The 17,328-nt window shown below is 39.2% G+C and overlaps 1 protein-coding gene across 1 annotated transcript in view; it reads left to right on the top strand.

Annotated features, from left to right (window-relative positions):
* Nucleotides 1-17,328, top strand: part of TDRD9 (tudor domain containing 9) — a 148,558-nt gene that overhangs the window by 60,967 nt on the left and 70,263 nt on the right. The window contains 6 exon segments of the mRNA XM_030558641.1: nucleotides 2,156-2,259; nucleotides 4,024-4,082; nucleotides 9,666-9,720; nucleotides 9,917-10,001; nucleotides 12,593-12,650; nucleotides 15,751-15,855. Of these exon segments, the coding sequence (XP_030414501.1) occupies nucleotides 2,156-2,259; nucleotides 4,024-4,082; nucleotides 9,666-9,720; nucleotides 9,917-10,001; nucleotides 12,593-12,650; nucleotides 15,751-15,855 (466 nt within the window).

Raw genomic sequence — 17,328 nt, 5'->3', positions numbered from 1 at the left:
GCTTTGTCACTATGGGTGTGCCTACATGAGTTGCACATACCCATAGTGACAAAGCATTCCTTGAGAGTGTTAAGCAGCTGTTAAAGGAAGTTGAATACTGAAAAGGTATATTTGCTGACCAAATGAACAAAACTGGATGGGTCTGGTAATTGGAGAGAGAATATAGTGTGCCTTGGAGCATGAGTTCCAGGGCTCGCAAAGTTCATAAGAAGGAAGAGGCTGTGGAAAAGAGGCACTCAAGCCTCCCATTTTTTCAGGGTTGTGTTAAGTGACTTTGACAATGAGAAAATTTGGACAAATGTCTAATGAAGCATTTCAGTCAGAAAAGTCAAGAGTGAGCCAGATGGAGATGGTTGTGGAGGTTGAAGATTGAGTGAACATGCTTTGAAAGCAGAGTCCTGGGTCAAGTGCACTACTAGTCTAGGATGTATGATTACAGTACATGTGGCCAGTGAAAAGACTGAGAGTACAACATTTAGGGGTAGTCTGGGAAAGAGTAGCTTGAAGAAGACCAAAAACCCAGTGGCTGTGATGAGAAGTATGGGATGCCAGAGGCTCTCCCAGAGATTGACTGACTTATTTCACAACACCAAAACATGCTAGCTGCTTAGGACATGTATAAAAGAAACCCACAACTTTGGTCATCGTCATATTCTTTTTTAAGATGTGAAGCATTGGGTGGATAATGGACAGAGAGGTAAAGAAGGAAACTGATTATAGTAATAGGATCATATGGAGACTCAGTTCTGGCATATGTATTTTTACTGATACGCAGTGGAACCTGAGCTTTTTAGTTTCTTTTTAAATTATTCTAGTTCTTGTAGATCAGTGGTTTTCAATCTTTTTTCATTTGCGGACGCCAACAAAATATCAAATGGAGGTACGGAGCACTTTGGAAGTCTTAGACATAGTCTGAGGACCCTCATGAGTCTGTGGACCACAGGTTGTAAACCACTATTTTAGATGGTAGTACAGAAGCACGGTTAAGAGTGGATTTAAATAAGAAGAGGGGAGTGTGGCTTGGCATTCAGGTTTTAGAAGGCATGCCATATGTATGCGTGTCCATGATGAAATGACAAGGAGTCCAGTGACACCTTAAAGATTAACAGTTTTATTTGGACTTAAGCTTTCATGGGTAAAAAACCTCACTTCTTCATATGCATGGAGTGAAAATTACAGATGCAAGCATTATATAGTGACACATGAAGAGACTGGAGTTACCTCACAAGGGGAGAACCAGTGTTGACAGGACCAGTTTGATCAGGTGGATGCACGCAGTGACTTGATGGAGGTGGAGCCAGCGTAGGCTGGTTTTGAGGTGGTGATCTCTTGAGCAGCTAACACAAATCTCAGTCTACTTAACTGCTGATTCTTAATTACCTCTTGAACAGGTCTTTCAGAGGACTCTGCAAAGCCAAGTAACGTTTTAACTTGCAAAAAGTCAACAGTCTTAAATAAATTGTTTTGAGATGAAACTAATTTATAGTCTGGCCTTTGCAGCAGACTGCAGCAAAAAAGGAGGAGATAAGAAAAAAGTCCTGATCACTAATACTTCTGTAAAAAGAAATATAGCTTTAAGTGCCAGATGGGGCCAGCACAAACATAACACAGTCCTGTGTTGCTCATGTGGAACTGCACTTCCTATAGGAATTCTGACAGGGATTATTCCTCTCCTAGTATGAGGGTGAATCGATGCATTCCATCATCCTTTTGGATCTTGCAGCCTTATCTGTCATGACCTGCAAACTTTACTGGAAATTGGGAGTTGATCGTGCTTATCCTACGTAGGTAACTGTTACACGGAACATCTTTAGTATTTTTTTTAAAACTGATGTACCCCAGTAGGTGTTGAACAATGCTGTAATGCGTGCAAAATGTCTGAAGAAATAATGTATTCAATAAGATCAGTTGTGGGAATCAAAAGTTCATCCCTCTGAGTAGACTAAGTTCCGTGTAAAGTTTCAGGTTGACTTTAGTGTCTTCTCTATTGGAATGGTTTTAATACATTCAAGGAAATTTGAAAGAATTCAGGTCAGGTGCTAGTTTAATTTTGAACTGAGAAAGTGTTTGTGAGTAGATTGCCAATGTTTAGGCTTGAAAGTATTAGTGTTACATGTCAATATGTTAACATCAAGTTTTTTTCCCCTCCCTCTAGGTTTCTCCTCAAATCTTTGATGAACCAATGATTGCTAAAGAAATGTATGAAGTTGCAGTCTCTCTGATTCAACTGTTTGATGAGTTGGAAATGAAGGAAAGTGGGTAAGATGTACTCCAGGTCTGTTTGTGAAGAACTTGTGACTCTCAGTCAAAATGAAAGTTGAATTCGGGAATATGATTCTTTGGAGTACCTATATTGCAATTCTGATGTGGCTTTTATTTTTTGCACTTTTCCTCCTTTTGTCTTGAATGATGACTTATTGGTGTGATTTCTGTTCACATTAATTGTATTTAGACCCCTTGTAGCTTTTATTGAATTTCTTGAATTTTTTAAAATACACGGCAGGGCACAATGTGTAAGTGACCATTAAAGCTATGTCAGTTGAAAACTTAATAGACTCTTGCTGCAGGCTGGGATTGAATGTTCTTTATATGAAGCAAAGACGCAGAACTTGGATTGATTAACAAGGGAATGAAGGAAAGTGTTGTTATATAAGAACCAATGAAGGCTGATGTCTTTTCTTGTTTGTATTTTTCAGACTTTCATGCTTAATGTGCATATTAGGTTAGAGTGTAGAACAGATTAAGGCAATTTCATTTGTCGTGCTCTGTAGCATTTTGTAAATTGGTATTCAGTATCTGCAGGAATGTGGTTAAAAAAAATCTAAAGCTAGTAGAACTTTTTCTAGTGCTGAATAACAACTTAAAGCTACACTTTTCTGTCGTGCTGATTTTTTTTACGAAGTTGTAAATATGTACTGAAGAAATAGCTTTAATTTTTAGACTGAAAGCTTTTTTTAATGTTATGTAAGCTTTTGACATTTTAGAAAAAAATCATGAAACTAAACTGTACCAGATTGCACTATAAAACGTAAGTGTTGATGGGGATGTTAATGTGATAAGTATGCTGCTCATTTATCACTTTCATTATGAGGATTATTTTGATCTTATTTTTTTCTGAGGAACTGAATACACCCTATAGTGCTGCTTTGTTGGACTGTTTTAGAAGACTAGTCAAAAGCACCATACAAAATGTTCTCATGACCAATATTAGTATATTTATTATTGTAGTTTTTAATTTCAGAAAGGGAACTGCTCATAATAGAAAGAGACATTACTACCCTCTAGTGAAAATGAACATTTCTGGTATTGCTATAAATAAAACGTTTATATGTACAGTAAGGGAATAGTGATTTTCATGCTACATTTACAGAATACGTTACAACAGTATGAAGTTACTGCTACCAAGTATAAGATTTTTGTATTACATTAAATTGATTGTGGCCTCTTGTCTCTGTCACACACAGGCTTAAGCAGAGTGATGTCTCTAGCAGTTCATGTCATGGCTTAACTTATCAGTGCTTATGAAATGAAAGGATTCCTTTTGTTTGCTATTGTAAAACTGACTCATTCAGTTGTAGCTTTGCAATTTTCCTTACCGTTACATGCTTCTTATAATAGGAAACTTTTTTTGTTAGAGCTATCTAACATAGCATTTTTTTAAAGTAAGGATAGAGTTTGTGCTTCACAAATTTTTAGCTAATTCTCAAGTAGTGATATCAGAGAGAGAGATTTTTATATAACACAATTTTGATGCAAGGGAAACAGGAGTACTTCTGCATGTGATGTAGTTCTAAAGGCCATGGAGCAGGTTTGCTTTCAGTATTTATGTACATGTTTTATGAAAAATATAGCTTTAGGTGATGTTTTGTATCATGTCTCTTCAGTGAACTTAAATAGCACAGCTGATAGGAAAAGTGCACTTCTATTAACTCTTACAAGATAAACTGTTTTTTAGGGAACTGAAACATCATAGGTTGAGGTTAGTGAAGTATGAAATTAATTAAAATATATTTTTGATATTAGGGAGAAGAAAAATTTGGGCCTTATGTCAGAGCGTGGCAGTGTGTTGGTGTTTCTGCCAGGTGGGTACTGACCTTTTCTTGTTGTGGTTTTGTTGAGGGGGGATGCAGCTTGTTAGTGTGTATTGAAATTGCATCTTTTTTCTCTGACATCACTCTTCCTCTAATTGATAACATGAACATCAGTACATATATCAGTCTTCCATTTTACCCAACCCTGTATGAACATGGCAGCAAATAAAAAGTAACCTTCTTTGTAAAATAATCTATTCTAATCTTAGAATTTTTAAATAAAGTTGCAGTATAGCAAAAGATACCAACCCTTCCCCCCCCCCCCCGTCACCTCCCCTCCAAATGTTTTTTGTTTCAGCTACTGGGTTAAATAGTGAATCATGTCATACTTGAAATTCTGCATTCAGTTTCTCCATTCAAAATGGTTACACAGCTCCTTCATGTGACTGTATGGTGAGTAGTGCCTCATATCCAGCCTTCAAGATCCTTGAAGTTGGAGCTGAGCGTCTTTTTTTTTTTTTTCCCCTGTATGTTGCTTGGCACATTTTAAGCATTTAATAAATAATGTGTCAGGGACCACACAGCACTGCATGAATGAACAAGAGGCTGTATTGGTTTCTGAAGAACCAATTTAAGTTGGAAAAACTTAAACTCACCCATTAGCCTTTCCAAAAGTATGAATCTAGTTGTGTAGCTACTACCAAACAAAAGCCATGTATCAAGTAATACATGTAGGGCTGTCAAACGATTAAAAGATATTAATTGTGATTAATTGTGAGATTAAAAATAATTGCTATTAATTGCAGTTTTAATCGCTCTGTTAAACAATAGAATACCATTTATTTAAATATTTTTGGATGTTTTCTACATTTTCAAATATATTGATTTCAATTATGACAGAATACAAAGTGTACAGTGCTCACTTTATATTATTTTTACTAATATTTACACTGTAAAAAATTTTTCAATTCACCTCATTGAAGTACTGTAGTGCAGTTTGTCATGAAAGTGCAACTTGCAAATGTAAAATAATTTTTTTTACGTAACTGCACTAAAAAATAAAACTATGTAAAACTTTAGAGCAGTTGTCCTCAACCTTTTTCGTTTGGCAGGCGCCAGACAATGAGCAGCGGAGGACTGTGGTGGCAGACGAGCATCTGCTGAAATGCCGCCGACAAGCGGCAACATCAATGGATGTCACCGCTGAAATGCTGCCGACAAACAGCATCATCCAGAGGCGTTGCCACCAAAATGCCACCGCTTGTCGGAGGAATTTCAGCAGATGCTTGTCCCCCGGCCAGTATGCGGGCACACTTAGACGCCCTGGCAGGTGCCATGATGCCTGCAGGCATTGCGTTGGGGATCCCTACTTTAGAACCTACAGGTCCACTCTGTCCTTTTTCTTATTTAACCAATTGCTGGGTCCACAGTGACCTAGACAAATTGGAGGATTGGACCAAAAGAGAAAGAAATCTGATGAAGTTCAAGAAGGACAAGTGCAGAGTCCTGCACTTAAGAAGGAAGAATCCCATGGGCTGCTACAGGCTGGGGACTGACTGGCTAATCAGCATTTCTGCAGGAAAGGACCTGGGGATTACCGTGAACGAGAAGCTGGATATGAGTCAGCAGTGTGCCCTTGTTGCTAGGAAGGCCAGTGGCATATTGGGCTGTATTAGTAGGAGCATTGCCAGCAGATTGAGGGAAGTGATTATTCTCCTCTATTTGGCACTGGTGAGGCCACATCTGGAATATTGCATCCAGTTTTGGTCCAGCACTAGAGAAGGGATGTGACAAATGGAGAGAGTCCAGCAGAGGGCAATTAAAATGATCAGGGGGCTGGGGCACATGACTTACGAGGAGGGGCTGAGGGAACTGGGCTTGTTTAATCTGCAGAAGAGAAGAGTGAGGGGGGATTTGATAGCCTTCAACTACCTGAAGGGGGGTTCCAAAGAGGATGGAGCTCAGCCGTTCTCAGTGGTGGGAGATGCCAAAATTAGGCTATCTCATCATACCATCCCCTCCATAAACTTATCAAGCTTAGTCTTAAAGCCAGATATGTCTTTTGGCCCCACTACTCCCCTTGGAAGGCTGTTCTAGAACTTCACTCCTCTAATGGTTAGAAACCTTCATCTAATTTCAAGTCTAAACTTCCTAGTGTCCAGTTTATATCCATTTGTTCTTGTGTCCACATTGGTACTAAGCTTAAATAATTCCTCTCCCTCCCTAATATTTATCCCTCTGATATATTTATAAAGAGCAATCATATCCCCCCTCAGCCTCCTTTTGGTTAGGCTAAATAAGCCAAGCTTTTTGAGTCTCCTTTCATAAGATAGGTTTTCCGTTCCTTGGATCATCCTAGTAGCCCTTCTCTGTACCTGTTCCAGTTTGAATTCATCCTTCTTAAACATGGGAGACCAGAACTGCACACAGTATTCCAGATGAGGCCTCACCAGTGCCTTGTATAATGGTACTAACACCTCCTTATCTTTGCTGGAAATACCTTGCCTGATGCATCCTAAAACTGCATTAGGTTTTTTAACAGCCATATCACACTGGCAGCACATAGTCATCCTATGATCAACCAATACTCCGAGGTCCTTCTCCTCCTCTGTTACTTCCAACTGATGTGTCCCCAAATTATAACTAAAATTCTTGTTGTTAATCCCTAAATGCATGACCTTGCACTTTTCACTATTAAATTTCATCCTATTACTTTTACTCCAGTTTACAAGGTCATCCAGATCTTCCTGTATGATATCCTGGTCCTTCTCTGTGTTAGCAATACCTCCCAGCTTTGTGTCATCTGCAGACTTTATTAGCACAGTCCCACTTTTTGTGCCAGGGTCAGTAATAAAAAGGTTAAATAAGATTGGTCCCAAAACTGATCCCTGAGGAACTCCACTAGTAACCTCCTTCCAGCCTGACAGTTCACCTTTCAGTGTTGGAGTCTCCCCTTTAACCAGTTCCTTATCCACCTTTCAGTTTTCATATTGATCTCCATCTTTTCCAATTTAACTAATAATTCCCCATGTGGAACCATATCAAATGCCTTACTGAAATCAAGGTAAATTAGATCCACTGCGTTTCCTTTGTCTAAATAATCTGTCACCTTCTCAAAGAAGGAGATCAGGTTGGTTTGGCACGATCTACCTTTTGTAAAACCATGTTGTATTTTGTCCCAATTACCATTGACCTCAATGTCCTTAACTACTTTCTCCTTCAAAATTTTTTCCAAGACTTTACATACTACAGATGTCAAACTAACAGGCCTATAGTTACATGGATCGCTTTTTTTTCCCTTTCTTAAAAATAGGAACTATGTTAGCAATTCTCCAGTCGTACGGTACTACCTGAGTTTACTGATTCATTAAAAATTCTTGCTAATGGGCTTGCAATTTCATGTGCCAGTTCGTTTAATATTCTTGGATGAAGATTATCTGGGCCCTCCGATTTTGTCCAATTAAACTGTTCGAGTTTGGCTTCTACCTCGGATGTGGTAATATCTACCTCCATATCCTTGTAGAACTGATAAATGAAATTGTTTTTAATTGTTCACTTTATTAATGTAACTTCTGTTCACCATTCACTATACTTGCCTACACTGTAACTTCTGTTCTATATTGTAATTCAAACTCCATTTTAAAACACTCACTCCATTTTGTAAAAGCTTCCTCCAACCTTCATTTTTGCAAACCCTGCTGTAATCTTATTAGTTTAGTTTAGATTTGTGAATGAGGTATGTATGAATGACGGAATCAACCTCCAGCCCCAGCCTGTCCTGATGAGATAAAGTTCAAATACCAACGGCTGAAGACCTAGACAACAGCCCTAAACAAAGTAAGAAGCATCCACCCTAAAAAGAAAAGGACAACAGAAGGAAGATCAAAGCCAGGTTCAAGGCTGAAAGTCACGCCTGCAATTGATGGGTGATCAATCTAAACCCAGAGGCAGCGTGACACAGCAAGACCTATAGACTTTGAATCCAAACTAAAAGCCTATAAAAAAGAAGGGTGAGATGAGAGACTCTGGGTAACATTCTGCTGCCAACATGGAAGAACATTGGTTCCTGCCCAACAGAGATCCAGCTCGGCCTTGTGCCCGGCTTTCCTGGCCAGTTAGCCGCCACAAGCTATGAACCCAAGCTGCAAAATCAAGCCATGAACTTAAGCTATCTTCAGGACTGGTAACTATGCAGCAGCTGCAGAACACCTGATAAGTGTGTGTGTGTATAGGTATTAGGTATTTGTGTGTATAAGAATTAAGATATTAGTTATTAGTCATAAATCAAATTATCATAATAAATGTGGCATCTTTGTCTTGTCCCCTTTAATAAGATCCTGCTGGTTTTTACTGGTCTAATATAATTGGTATAACATCCTCATTCCCATTTGTCATCCTACCATTATCCCTAAACGCCTCATTAGCCTCATTAAAGACTGAGGCAATGTATTTGTCATTCCAGTGTTCAATATTATAATTACAAATACCCTCTGCAGTTTTACTTTTTATTTGTGCAACCCTAAATTAATCTATGAATCTACTGCATTATGTAACCATAATTTGAACATGTAATTAAAACCAAGTGTAATGCGGTGTGCATTAATAAAATGGCTTTTAAAATAGAAAATGCCTTAAGCTAGAACTAACAAGTTTTTCATGAGGTGGTAAAAATAATGATTTTATCTGGTAAAAATCACCTCCGGTAAATGATATGCCATTCCTGCTGAGTTTTGACACCTAGGGCTTGATTTGCTGAAGTGCTGAGCAGTTTCAACTAAAGTAAATGGGAGTTGTGTTTGAATATATTAAGTGGTATAAGTGCTAAGAACTTTGAAAAATCAGGGCCTGGGCATCTCAGTTTGGGCACCCCAAATTAGTGGACACTTGACAGTTTTGGACTTTATCTCTATTCTTTAGTTCCTCATCTGTAAAATGAGGATACCTCCCTAGATCACAGGGGCTAAGACAATGAATTTATCTCTGTTTGTGAGGCACTCGGTCACTACGGATATGAGGGTCAAAGTAAAGCCCATATGGAAACTAATAATGCAGTGTTCAGTGTAGGGTTGGATGATGTGGTATGAATAAGGAATAGAGCTGAACATTGAATGATGAGGATAAAAAGAAATCTTGAATAGCTACCCATTCAGTGAGCACTGTTTTTCCTATGCCCTATACAAGGCAGAGGTCCTGTGGAAAAATACTATGTGATCATCCAATTAAAGATGGCAATACAGCAGGCAACAGTTAATTCTGTCGCATCCTAGATTTTCAGTGATTGACTTTACAACTTTAATTGTCTTTCAATATAGCTTTCTCATGGGGAAGAAATATAAAGAATAGTGTCAGGCAACTTTAATTATGGGGTAGAACTGCTTGTTCCACGTATAGTAAGTGTAGGGGTGTGTGTTTGTCATTTTATTTGTAATGTAATTTTATAGTCACTTTTCATTGCATCTTTGCTATTTAACCTCTCTGTTGTAATTGTATATGAAAAGGGATAAAGAAATAGAAACAGAATTAGGAATTAAGCAGAAATGAGGAGAATCCATTTTAGAATAAAATCATTAACTTCTTTGGTTCTGAGTGAGCATCAAAATGTTTAATTTAACTCAGCTGTTTATTCCCCCCTAGGTTTGGCTGAAATGAATTACATGCATGAACTTCTCACAAGCATGATTCACAAAAGGTAAGTTAAAATGAGTAACGTGGTAAAATATTTTCATATGTACAGTTCTGTTTTAATTTCATTAAATTTCTGTTGAGTATTTTAACATTAATCCTTCAGCTATGTGAGTTGTAGTCCCAAAAGACATTGTGGGGTAATTACGCCCCTGACTACTGTGAACCACTATACAGATGTTACAGTGATGCATTTCCTCTAGGTTGCAAGTATATCTGCTCCATTCAAGTGTGACTTTAGAAGAACAGAATAACGTGTTTTTGACTCCAGTTCCTGGTTACAGAAAAGTAAGCAAGTATTGAAACATGGCTTAATTTTTATAAAAGAAGTGGATGGTTTTGGCCATAGCCTGAGCAGCTAATGTTGCCTAAGATCACTGTTGGTGGAATCACTACTATTTGAAATAATTGTGAATTTTTATTCTTGGTTTTATAAAGAACAAAAAGACGTCTTGTTCTTGTGAAACTCAAATTAACTGTCAGTTAAAACAGTCTTTTTGATTTTTCTAAAGCATATGATACAAAGTCATATTCAGATTATGTACCTAGCATAGCAACATTTATGAACAGTGTTTTATGTTCCACCTAATGTCTTGGCTAGAATAAGTTTTTAGGAGATGAAGTGACTTGCTGAAAAACACAGTGCTAAATTCAAAGTAAAAGCTAAGAACTGGAATGTCCCATGTCACGACAGAATGAAATCAAACCAGTGAGTTTGATTTTCAGAAGTAATTTGAGCATTTAACCTCAAACTCCCGTTAATTTCAGTGGGAGTTATGTAGCTTAATCTATCAGTAGCCTTTGAAAATTGCAACCTGTAACTCAGGTTAAACAAACTCCTGTCAGGGATGGTCTAATTTATGCTTCAGTGCAGGGGGATGGACTAGATGACTTCTTGAAGTCCCTTCAGTCCTAGTTCCTATTTTCTATTATTCTGTATTGAGACAGGTAACTGAACATTATTGGGACATATATTTATTCAATGAGTATCATAGCTTGGTCACTAAACTCCAAAGTCCTCTCCCACAGTGAGATGTGGTTTCTAACCATTAGAGGAGTGAAGTTCTGGAACAGCCTTCCAAGGGGAGTAGTGGGGGCAAAAGACATATCTGGCTTTAAGAATAAGCTTGATAGGTTTATGGAAGGGATGGTGTGATGGGATAGCTTGAGTTTGGCAATTGATCATTGATTAGCAGCAGATAAGTATGCCATGTGGGCGGTGATGGGATGTTGGATGGGATGGGATCTGAGTTACTGCAGAGAATTCATTCCTGCTGGCTGGTGAGTCTTGCCCACATGCTCAGAGTTTAGCTGATCGCCATAATTGGGGTCGGGAAGAAATTTTCCTCCAGGGCAGATTGGCAGATGCCCTGGAGATTTTTCACCTTCCCCTGCAGCGTGGGGCATGGGTCACTTGCTGGTGGATTCTCTGCAGCTTGAGGTCTTCAAACCACAATTTGAGGACTTCAATAACTCGGACATAGGTTAGGGGTTTGTTATAGAAGTGGATGGGTAGGGTTCTGTGGCCTGCTTTGTGCAGGAGGTCAGACTAGATGATCACATTGGTCCCTTCTGACCTTAAATTCTATGAGTCTATGAGTTTATCTGGGAAACTACCAAACACTAATTTAAGCATAAATTCCTTTATTAAATCCAAAGGCTAAATGGTATTTATATGACTGCTGTGGACGTGCTTATTAGACTTTTTATACAATTTACTACAACCAAACAGTAACAAAAGCATTTGATCAAGATACTTACAAATGGACTAAACACAGGTGCTTAGACCCATTTTGGTCAGCTCCAACATGGTCAGGCAGGTATTAGCAATGAACTGCTTTAAGAGTTTACTTTTTATATTCTTTAACAGACAAGTAATGTCACTGACTTCAGCTAAAAAACAATTTGAGACAATTCACCCTTATTTCCAGTCTTAATTCAGATACTTTTTACAGCCTCTTTTCTTCCCAAGGCCTTTCCTTTCTTATCTTCTCCCCCACTCTGTGTTTGTTAGCAGAACAGTGGGAAGGTTCGGGATTCTTTCTTTTAAGACAATTTTCCTTTGTCTTGTTACTGCAGCTCTTTGTTTTATTAGTTACTTTAGAAACCATAAATCCTTCCCACACTACAAGTAATACTACTTATTCTCATGGCCTTGTTTTATTTGCTGATTGGTGCCTCCTTTACAACACACATATATCCTTAATCAAACATAAGCCAACTTTTGATTCTTTAATTTTACTCTTCTTCTACAACTGTATAACGGCAATCTAGCTTTGTTCAAGTTAGAAACTGATCGCTTTTCTGGTAGGTCAGAAAAGCCTTCTTCAATTCATTTTTTTAGCTGTTAACACTGACCACAGCTAAAAAACAATGGATAGGGGCTATAATAGACTTGATGAAGTTATAATTAAATTATTGTATATTGCCCTATTCCTGCAAAGTGAACTGCAGATGTGGATTCCTGCTTCTGGGTGTCAGTTCTCCATGCTGGATCAAGCCATATGTTTGTTAGCTTCTTGATTTCTAGTGCTGTTAGATTATTGAATAGTTGCTGTTTAAAAACATAAAATATACATGCACTGTGAAGTTACAACAACTATTTCCAAAACTTTTTTTTACTATAGCACTCTTTGGTTTATTTTTTTTAAGCGCCAGAAAAATAAAATTGAAGTACTGTGACATCTTTTATTGTCTAGACACAATACTGATGAAAATGACTTTGGAAAATAGCAGAGAGCACAAAACACAAATATAATATTTCTATTTCATTCACAATTTTTCCTACCTGCCAAGGAAAGCTATATAAGTACATATATTAATATAGATGGGTGAACTTTTCTTTGCATATTTTTTTTCTCTTTTTGGACTTGAACTAGATTATTCTATCTACAAATATGGCTGAGAGCTCTGTAACAGTTCCAGATGTAAAATATGGTGAGTATTCTATATCGTAATTAGGAATAAGTGTATCCTATATGTACTTCACCTGCATTTCCCTACTTTGGTCCTTCCCATCACCAATTGAAAAAGTCGTTTATCACTGCCTGTACTATATAGTAACTTTGACAGTGAGATTTCCACCCTCTTCCACTCCCCCAGCAGCAGGGATTCTCTTACAGACTTTCTTTAAAGGTAACAAGGAAAAGAGAGAAGAAATTAAGATTGACCTACTCTGCTGTATATGAGTTAGGTAGTGATGGCGCTTTTAAAATGTGTCTGACTCTTGAAATAGTATTCCTGCTTGTGGATATTATTGTGGAAGAGGTAAAAACAATAGGTATGTCTTTAAGGCATAATAACCTAAGTAACTCTGTTAGAGGAATCTTTATGCTGTGGAAAAATGCTTACATGTGGTGGATAGTAACATTAGACATGAACCATTTAAGCTATGTGAAGATGCCCCTTTATGATTGAGACTTTCAGGTCAACGCAAGCAACTATTGACAAAGAGGACTCTCTCTCTCCCATAGATTTGAAATAAGCATATCTTCATATCGCATCTTAGCAGCTCACAGGTATATCTTCACTGTGCTTATGAGCCCAACACTTGATTACAACTCCTTACTCTTGGACTTGCAGCCAGCTCCGAGTATCCAGACACATCGTGGTAGTGTTGGTAGCAGCTCTGAGGTCGGAAAGGAAATATATATTTTGATCAGAGTTTGCTCCATAGATGAAGCATAGTAGAATATTTGGAGATTTAACAACATTTCTGAATTCATACAGACTTGCTTTGAACAAAGATAAAAGCCAACTCCTGGCATCCCAAGCTGTCCTTCATCTATGGGGGTAAAGATTGACATAGGCTCCCCCAAGGTGTTTCTTTGGATAGCTGAAACCAAGGAAAAGTATAATTGAATTAGATGGTGACAGTTGATTATCTGCATAGGTATCCTTCAGTCAGCAAGTGCATCCTACTGTCCTTCCCTCTGTCACCCTACACAGACTGTAAAAGTTACTTGGGAGGTATTTTAGTCCATTGGTGGATGATTGCAATTGGATAACGAAAGAGAAAAGGGTCAGGGAGCCAGTGGTATTGGGAAAATGTGTGGGAGCTGATTGATGACTGGAGGGTGTGGGGTAGGGAATGGAGAAATGGATGGGATGAGGAGCTGGGAGAGAGAGAGAGAGAACTGAAACTGGCTGGACAAAGAGAATGGGAACAAGGAGTCAGGGTGGGAAAGTGACTGGGAGTAGTGGAGGAAGACTGGGACTTGGACAGGGAGTCTTGAGGCAGAGACTAGGACTGGCCAGGTAAGAAGCCTGAGGAGTGGAGAGTGGGACTTGGACAAGGAACTAAGGGTGAGCGAAAGGCAAGACTGGGACAAGGATAGGTTTGATGGGATGGTAATGAAGGGGTGAAGTGTTGGGGGAGGAGAGTCCAAAAAAACAGCCATAAGGTTCTGTGCCTTCACAGCCTGGAATGGAACCTAAGATTCCAGAGTCTCACCATTCCTTTGCCATCATCAGAGGTTGGTGAAATCTACTGGCAGAATGTTTAATCTTCCTCGGGTGCTGGTCTGCGCACAGGATGACGTTGGTAGTGACTGTGTACCACAGACCCTCTGCAGCGGCACCAAGTGAGCCAACAGTGCTGCAAAAGTTCGGTACCCTAGTGTGACAGTTGGGAAGATTTGCAATCCTCATTACTTGGTACCAGGGCCCTGGTTCTGAACACATACTGGCCGCTGGAATTCGTCTCGACATTAGGCTATATAATACACAAACACTAGTCAGCACCATCCTTACCCACTGACGAGTCTGACAGTGACCAGGAGGATCTCATTTCCCTGGCCTCTCACCATCATAGTACAAGGGGCCTCGTCAGTTCCATCGAGCTAACCTGCAATCATGGTATGGGCCTCCTTAGGGACCCCCTGCCCCCATGACCCCCCCCCCAATGGTCATACAGATCCTGTCTAGGTGCTGACTTTCCAATGTGTTTGGGGGGGGGGAGGTGCTTGACCGCTGGCTCTGCTCCAGGCCCTGCCCCCTTTCCACCCCTTCCTCCAAGGTCCTTCCCCCACTCCATTCCCAACCTGCCTCTTCCGCCCCTCCCCCCCAGCACACCGTGCCCTCTCTCCCAAAGCCGCCTGCATGCTGCAAAACAGCTGATCGCAGAGGGTGGGAGGTGCAGGGGGGCATGGGGGAGGCGCTTATCGGTGGGGCCGCTGGCGGGCGGCAGACACTTGAGGGACAGTGGCGAAGCTAATGGGGGGCTGCCGGTGGGTGCTTAGCACCCACCATTTTTCTCTGTGGGTGCTTCAACCCCCGGGGCACCCACAGAGTCAACCCCTATGGATGCTATACTTCACGGGAATCTAATGTCTCTGAGAGTCTGCCAGACTGTCTCCTACAGTGTCACTGTTTGAAGCCCATGAGTCGGGGGAGGAAGGAGCTTTGGAAGAACAGGAGGAAGGGCTTGAAGGGGAAGCTACCCCTCCAGCAAGCTTCTTCTCGTCTTCACTAGACGAGGCTGTAACACCCCTCCTCCATTACTAGCTGATTTTAAGAACTTTTGGGATCTTACCAAGAGAGTAGTGGATGAGCTGCACGTTCCCCTGCAGGAGGTAACAGATATACATCACGAGCTGGTGGGTATTCTCCATACTGCATCCTCATTATATCTTATCTCTTACAAGTGATTTACTTATTTCGTTCACATTGTTAGTGCTTTATTTGTAAAAGAAATTTAGCAGATGAAACAGGTATTAGGATAAAATATCCAAATACAGAAATGGTTGCTTTGTATGTATGTCATCCAGTGTGCTCTAAGTTTCTTTTGTAATTCAAAGTAAACACTAGAATTCTAGTTTGGAATTATACTGTAGACTTCCGACTATTCTAAGTGTAATTGTGCATATAGAGAGCTTTAGCCCACTTTCTTTCAATTCATTGTGGGTTTTTTTTCATTTAAGATTATCCTTTATGGCTACACAAAATCAACCAATATTTGTTTTATTGCAAAAATGTTTGTCCTAATTGCAGTACTTGAACTACTATTTTATTTGTTTTGTTTTGTTTTAAATTGCAGTCATTGATTTCTGTTTGACTCGAACTCTGGTTTGCGATGAAGACACTAATTATCAGAGCCTGAGAATTTGTTGGGCTTCTAAGACTAGTTGTAATCAGAGGAAAGGTAAGGCAACAATAGTCTTACGTTAAGAAGCTTCAGAGAAACTTGTTAGGTATGGCATAGGAGTTGTGCCTTGGCTTTTAGCAGCATTAATATTTATGTGAAACGGCCTTTTCACTTCTTTCCTTTGTGTGTAGGTCTATTGTAGCTTTTGGGTTATTTGATTTGTCACTGTTCCAGGATATTCAAATGTGATTTCATAAAGATGTTGATACATACTGCCCAAATAATGTTTTTCTTTTTATTTCAGAAGTGCTTTTCATATGGAAACTTGCATAACACCCTAAAACTTGAGAGGATTGCTTATTATACTTTTAGAATAATGTAGCTTTAGATGGTACTTGCTTTTAAATGCAGAATTCTGTTTTTTAAAGTAAGGTATTTACTCCTTCCTTAACTCATACACTGTGTTCTCTGGATAAATTTAAAATGAACTGCCTTGCTTTTTTTAGCAAAATTTATTTGCACCAAAAGTGTGGTAGTGTCTGTTATTAACATGGGACACAGTTCCTCAGGTTAAACGTTGCCAAACTTACCTTAAATGTGTATTTCCATACTGATTCTGGAAAACGGATACATTCTTGAAAACAAAGGCTACAGCATGGATAACATACAAAATATTCTGCGTAGATGCTACATTAAAGCCCCAGAGCCTTGGATTTGTGTGATATAGTTACATGCATTTTGCACTGTCCCTCTGCTTTGTCTGTCAGTTCTGTTCCTGTGCACAGGAATGGCAATTAAATGTTCTAGAATGTTGCTCTGCTTGCAAAAATAGCAGGTTTGCTGAATGGAAGAACAGTACTATATGTTCCAGCCAACCAAAACTACAGTAGTAGCTTGGTTTAATTTTCAGCATGCCAGTCTTGATCCTGTCGGTTCCATGTATAATGGAAAAATCAAAAGTTATAGTTCACTGTTGTTAAAAAATCAGAAAGTGTAACCACTATATCACTTTTTTATTTTTATTTTTTTGGTGAAATTTTTCACTGTTTGTTTTTAAGAACTTTTTAATGGTATAGGGATTAAAAGTGTCTAAGCAGTGCCTAAACTAGCACTCCCACCAGTGGAGTTGCACTAGTGCTAGCGCAGTTGTGGAAGAATTCTCAAAAATATGCAAATGTAGACCAGACTTAGATGCTTAATTGCAGCCTGCAGAAATAAAATATACAGGGACATTGTCAGGTAGTTTAGGCACTGTATTACTGCATTTGGGTTTTAGGTCTTACCTGATTTTGTAAACTGTATCAATAGGAATGCTTTAATTAATTAATAATTAAGAGAGAGAACCATTCTCCCACCCCTCAAGCTTTCAGCAAACCTCTCTGTGAGCATATTGCATGACTGGTAATGTACTGGTCAGGAGAGGGTAGCAAGATAAGGATTAGTCCTAGTGCACCTCTCTGGATCTTGTAGATTTCCAAGAGAAAAGCTATGCTGGGAATTAAAGCTGCTGCAATCACATCTAACTTATCC

Source organism: Gopherus evgoodei, chromosome 4, assembly GCF_007399415.2.
Source record: "Gopherus evgoodei ecotype Sinaloan lineage chromosome 4, rGopEvg1_v1.p, whole genome shotgun sequence".
Classification (NCBI taxonomy): domain Eukaryota; kingdom Metazoa; phylum Chordata; order Testudines; family Testudinidae; genus Gopherus; species Gopherus evgoodei.
The sequence above is the reverse complement of the archived record's forward strand: the minus strand, read 5'-3'. Positions and strand labels throughout refer to the sequence as shown.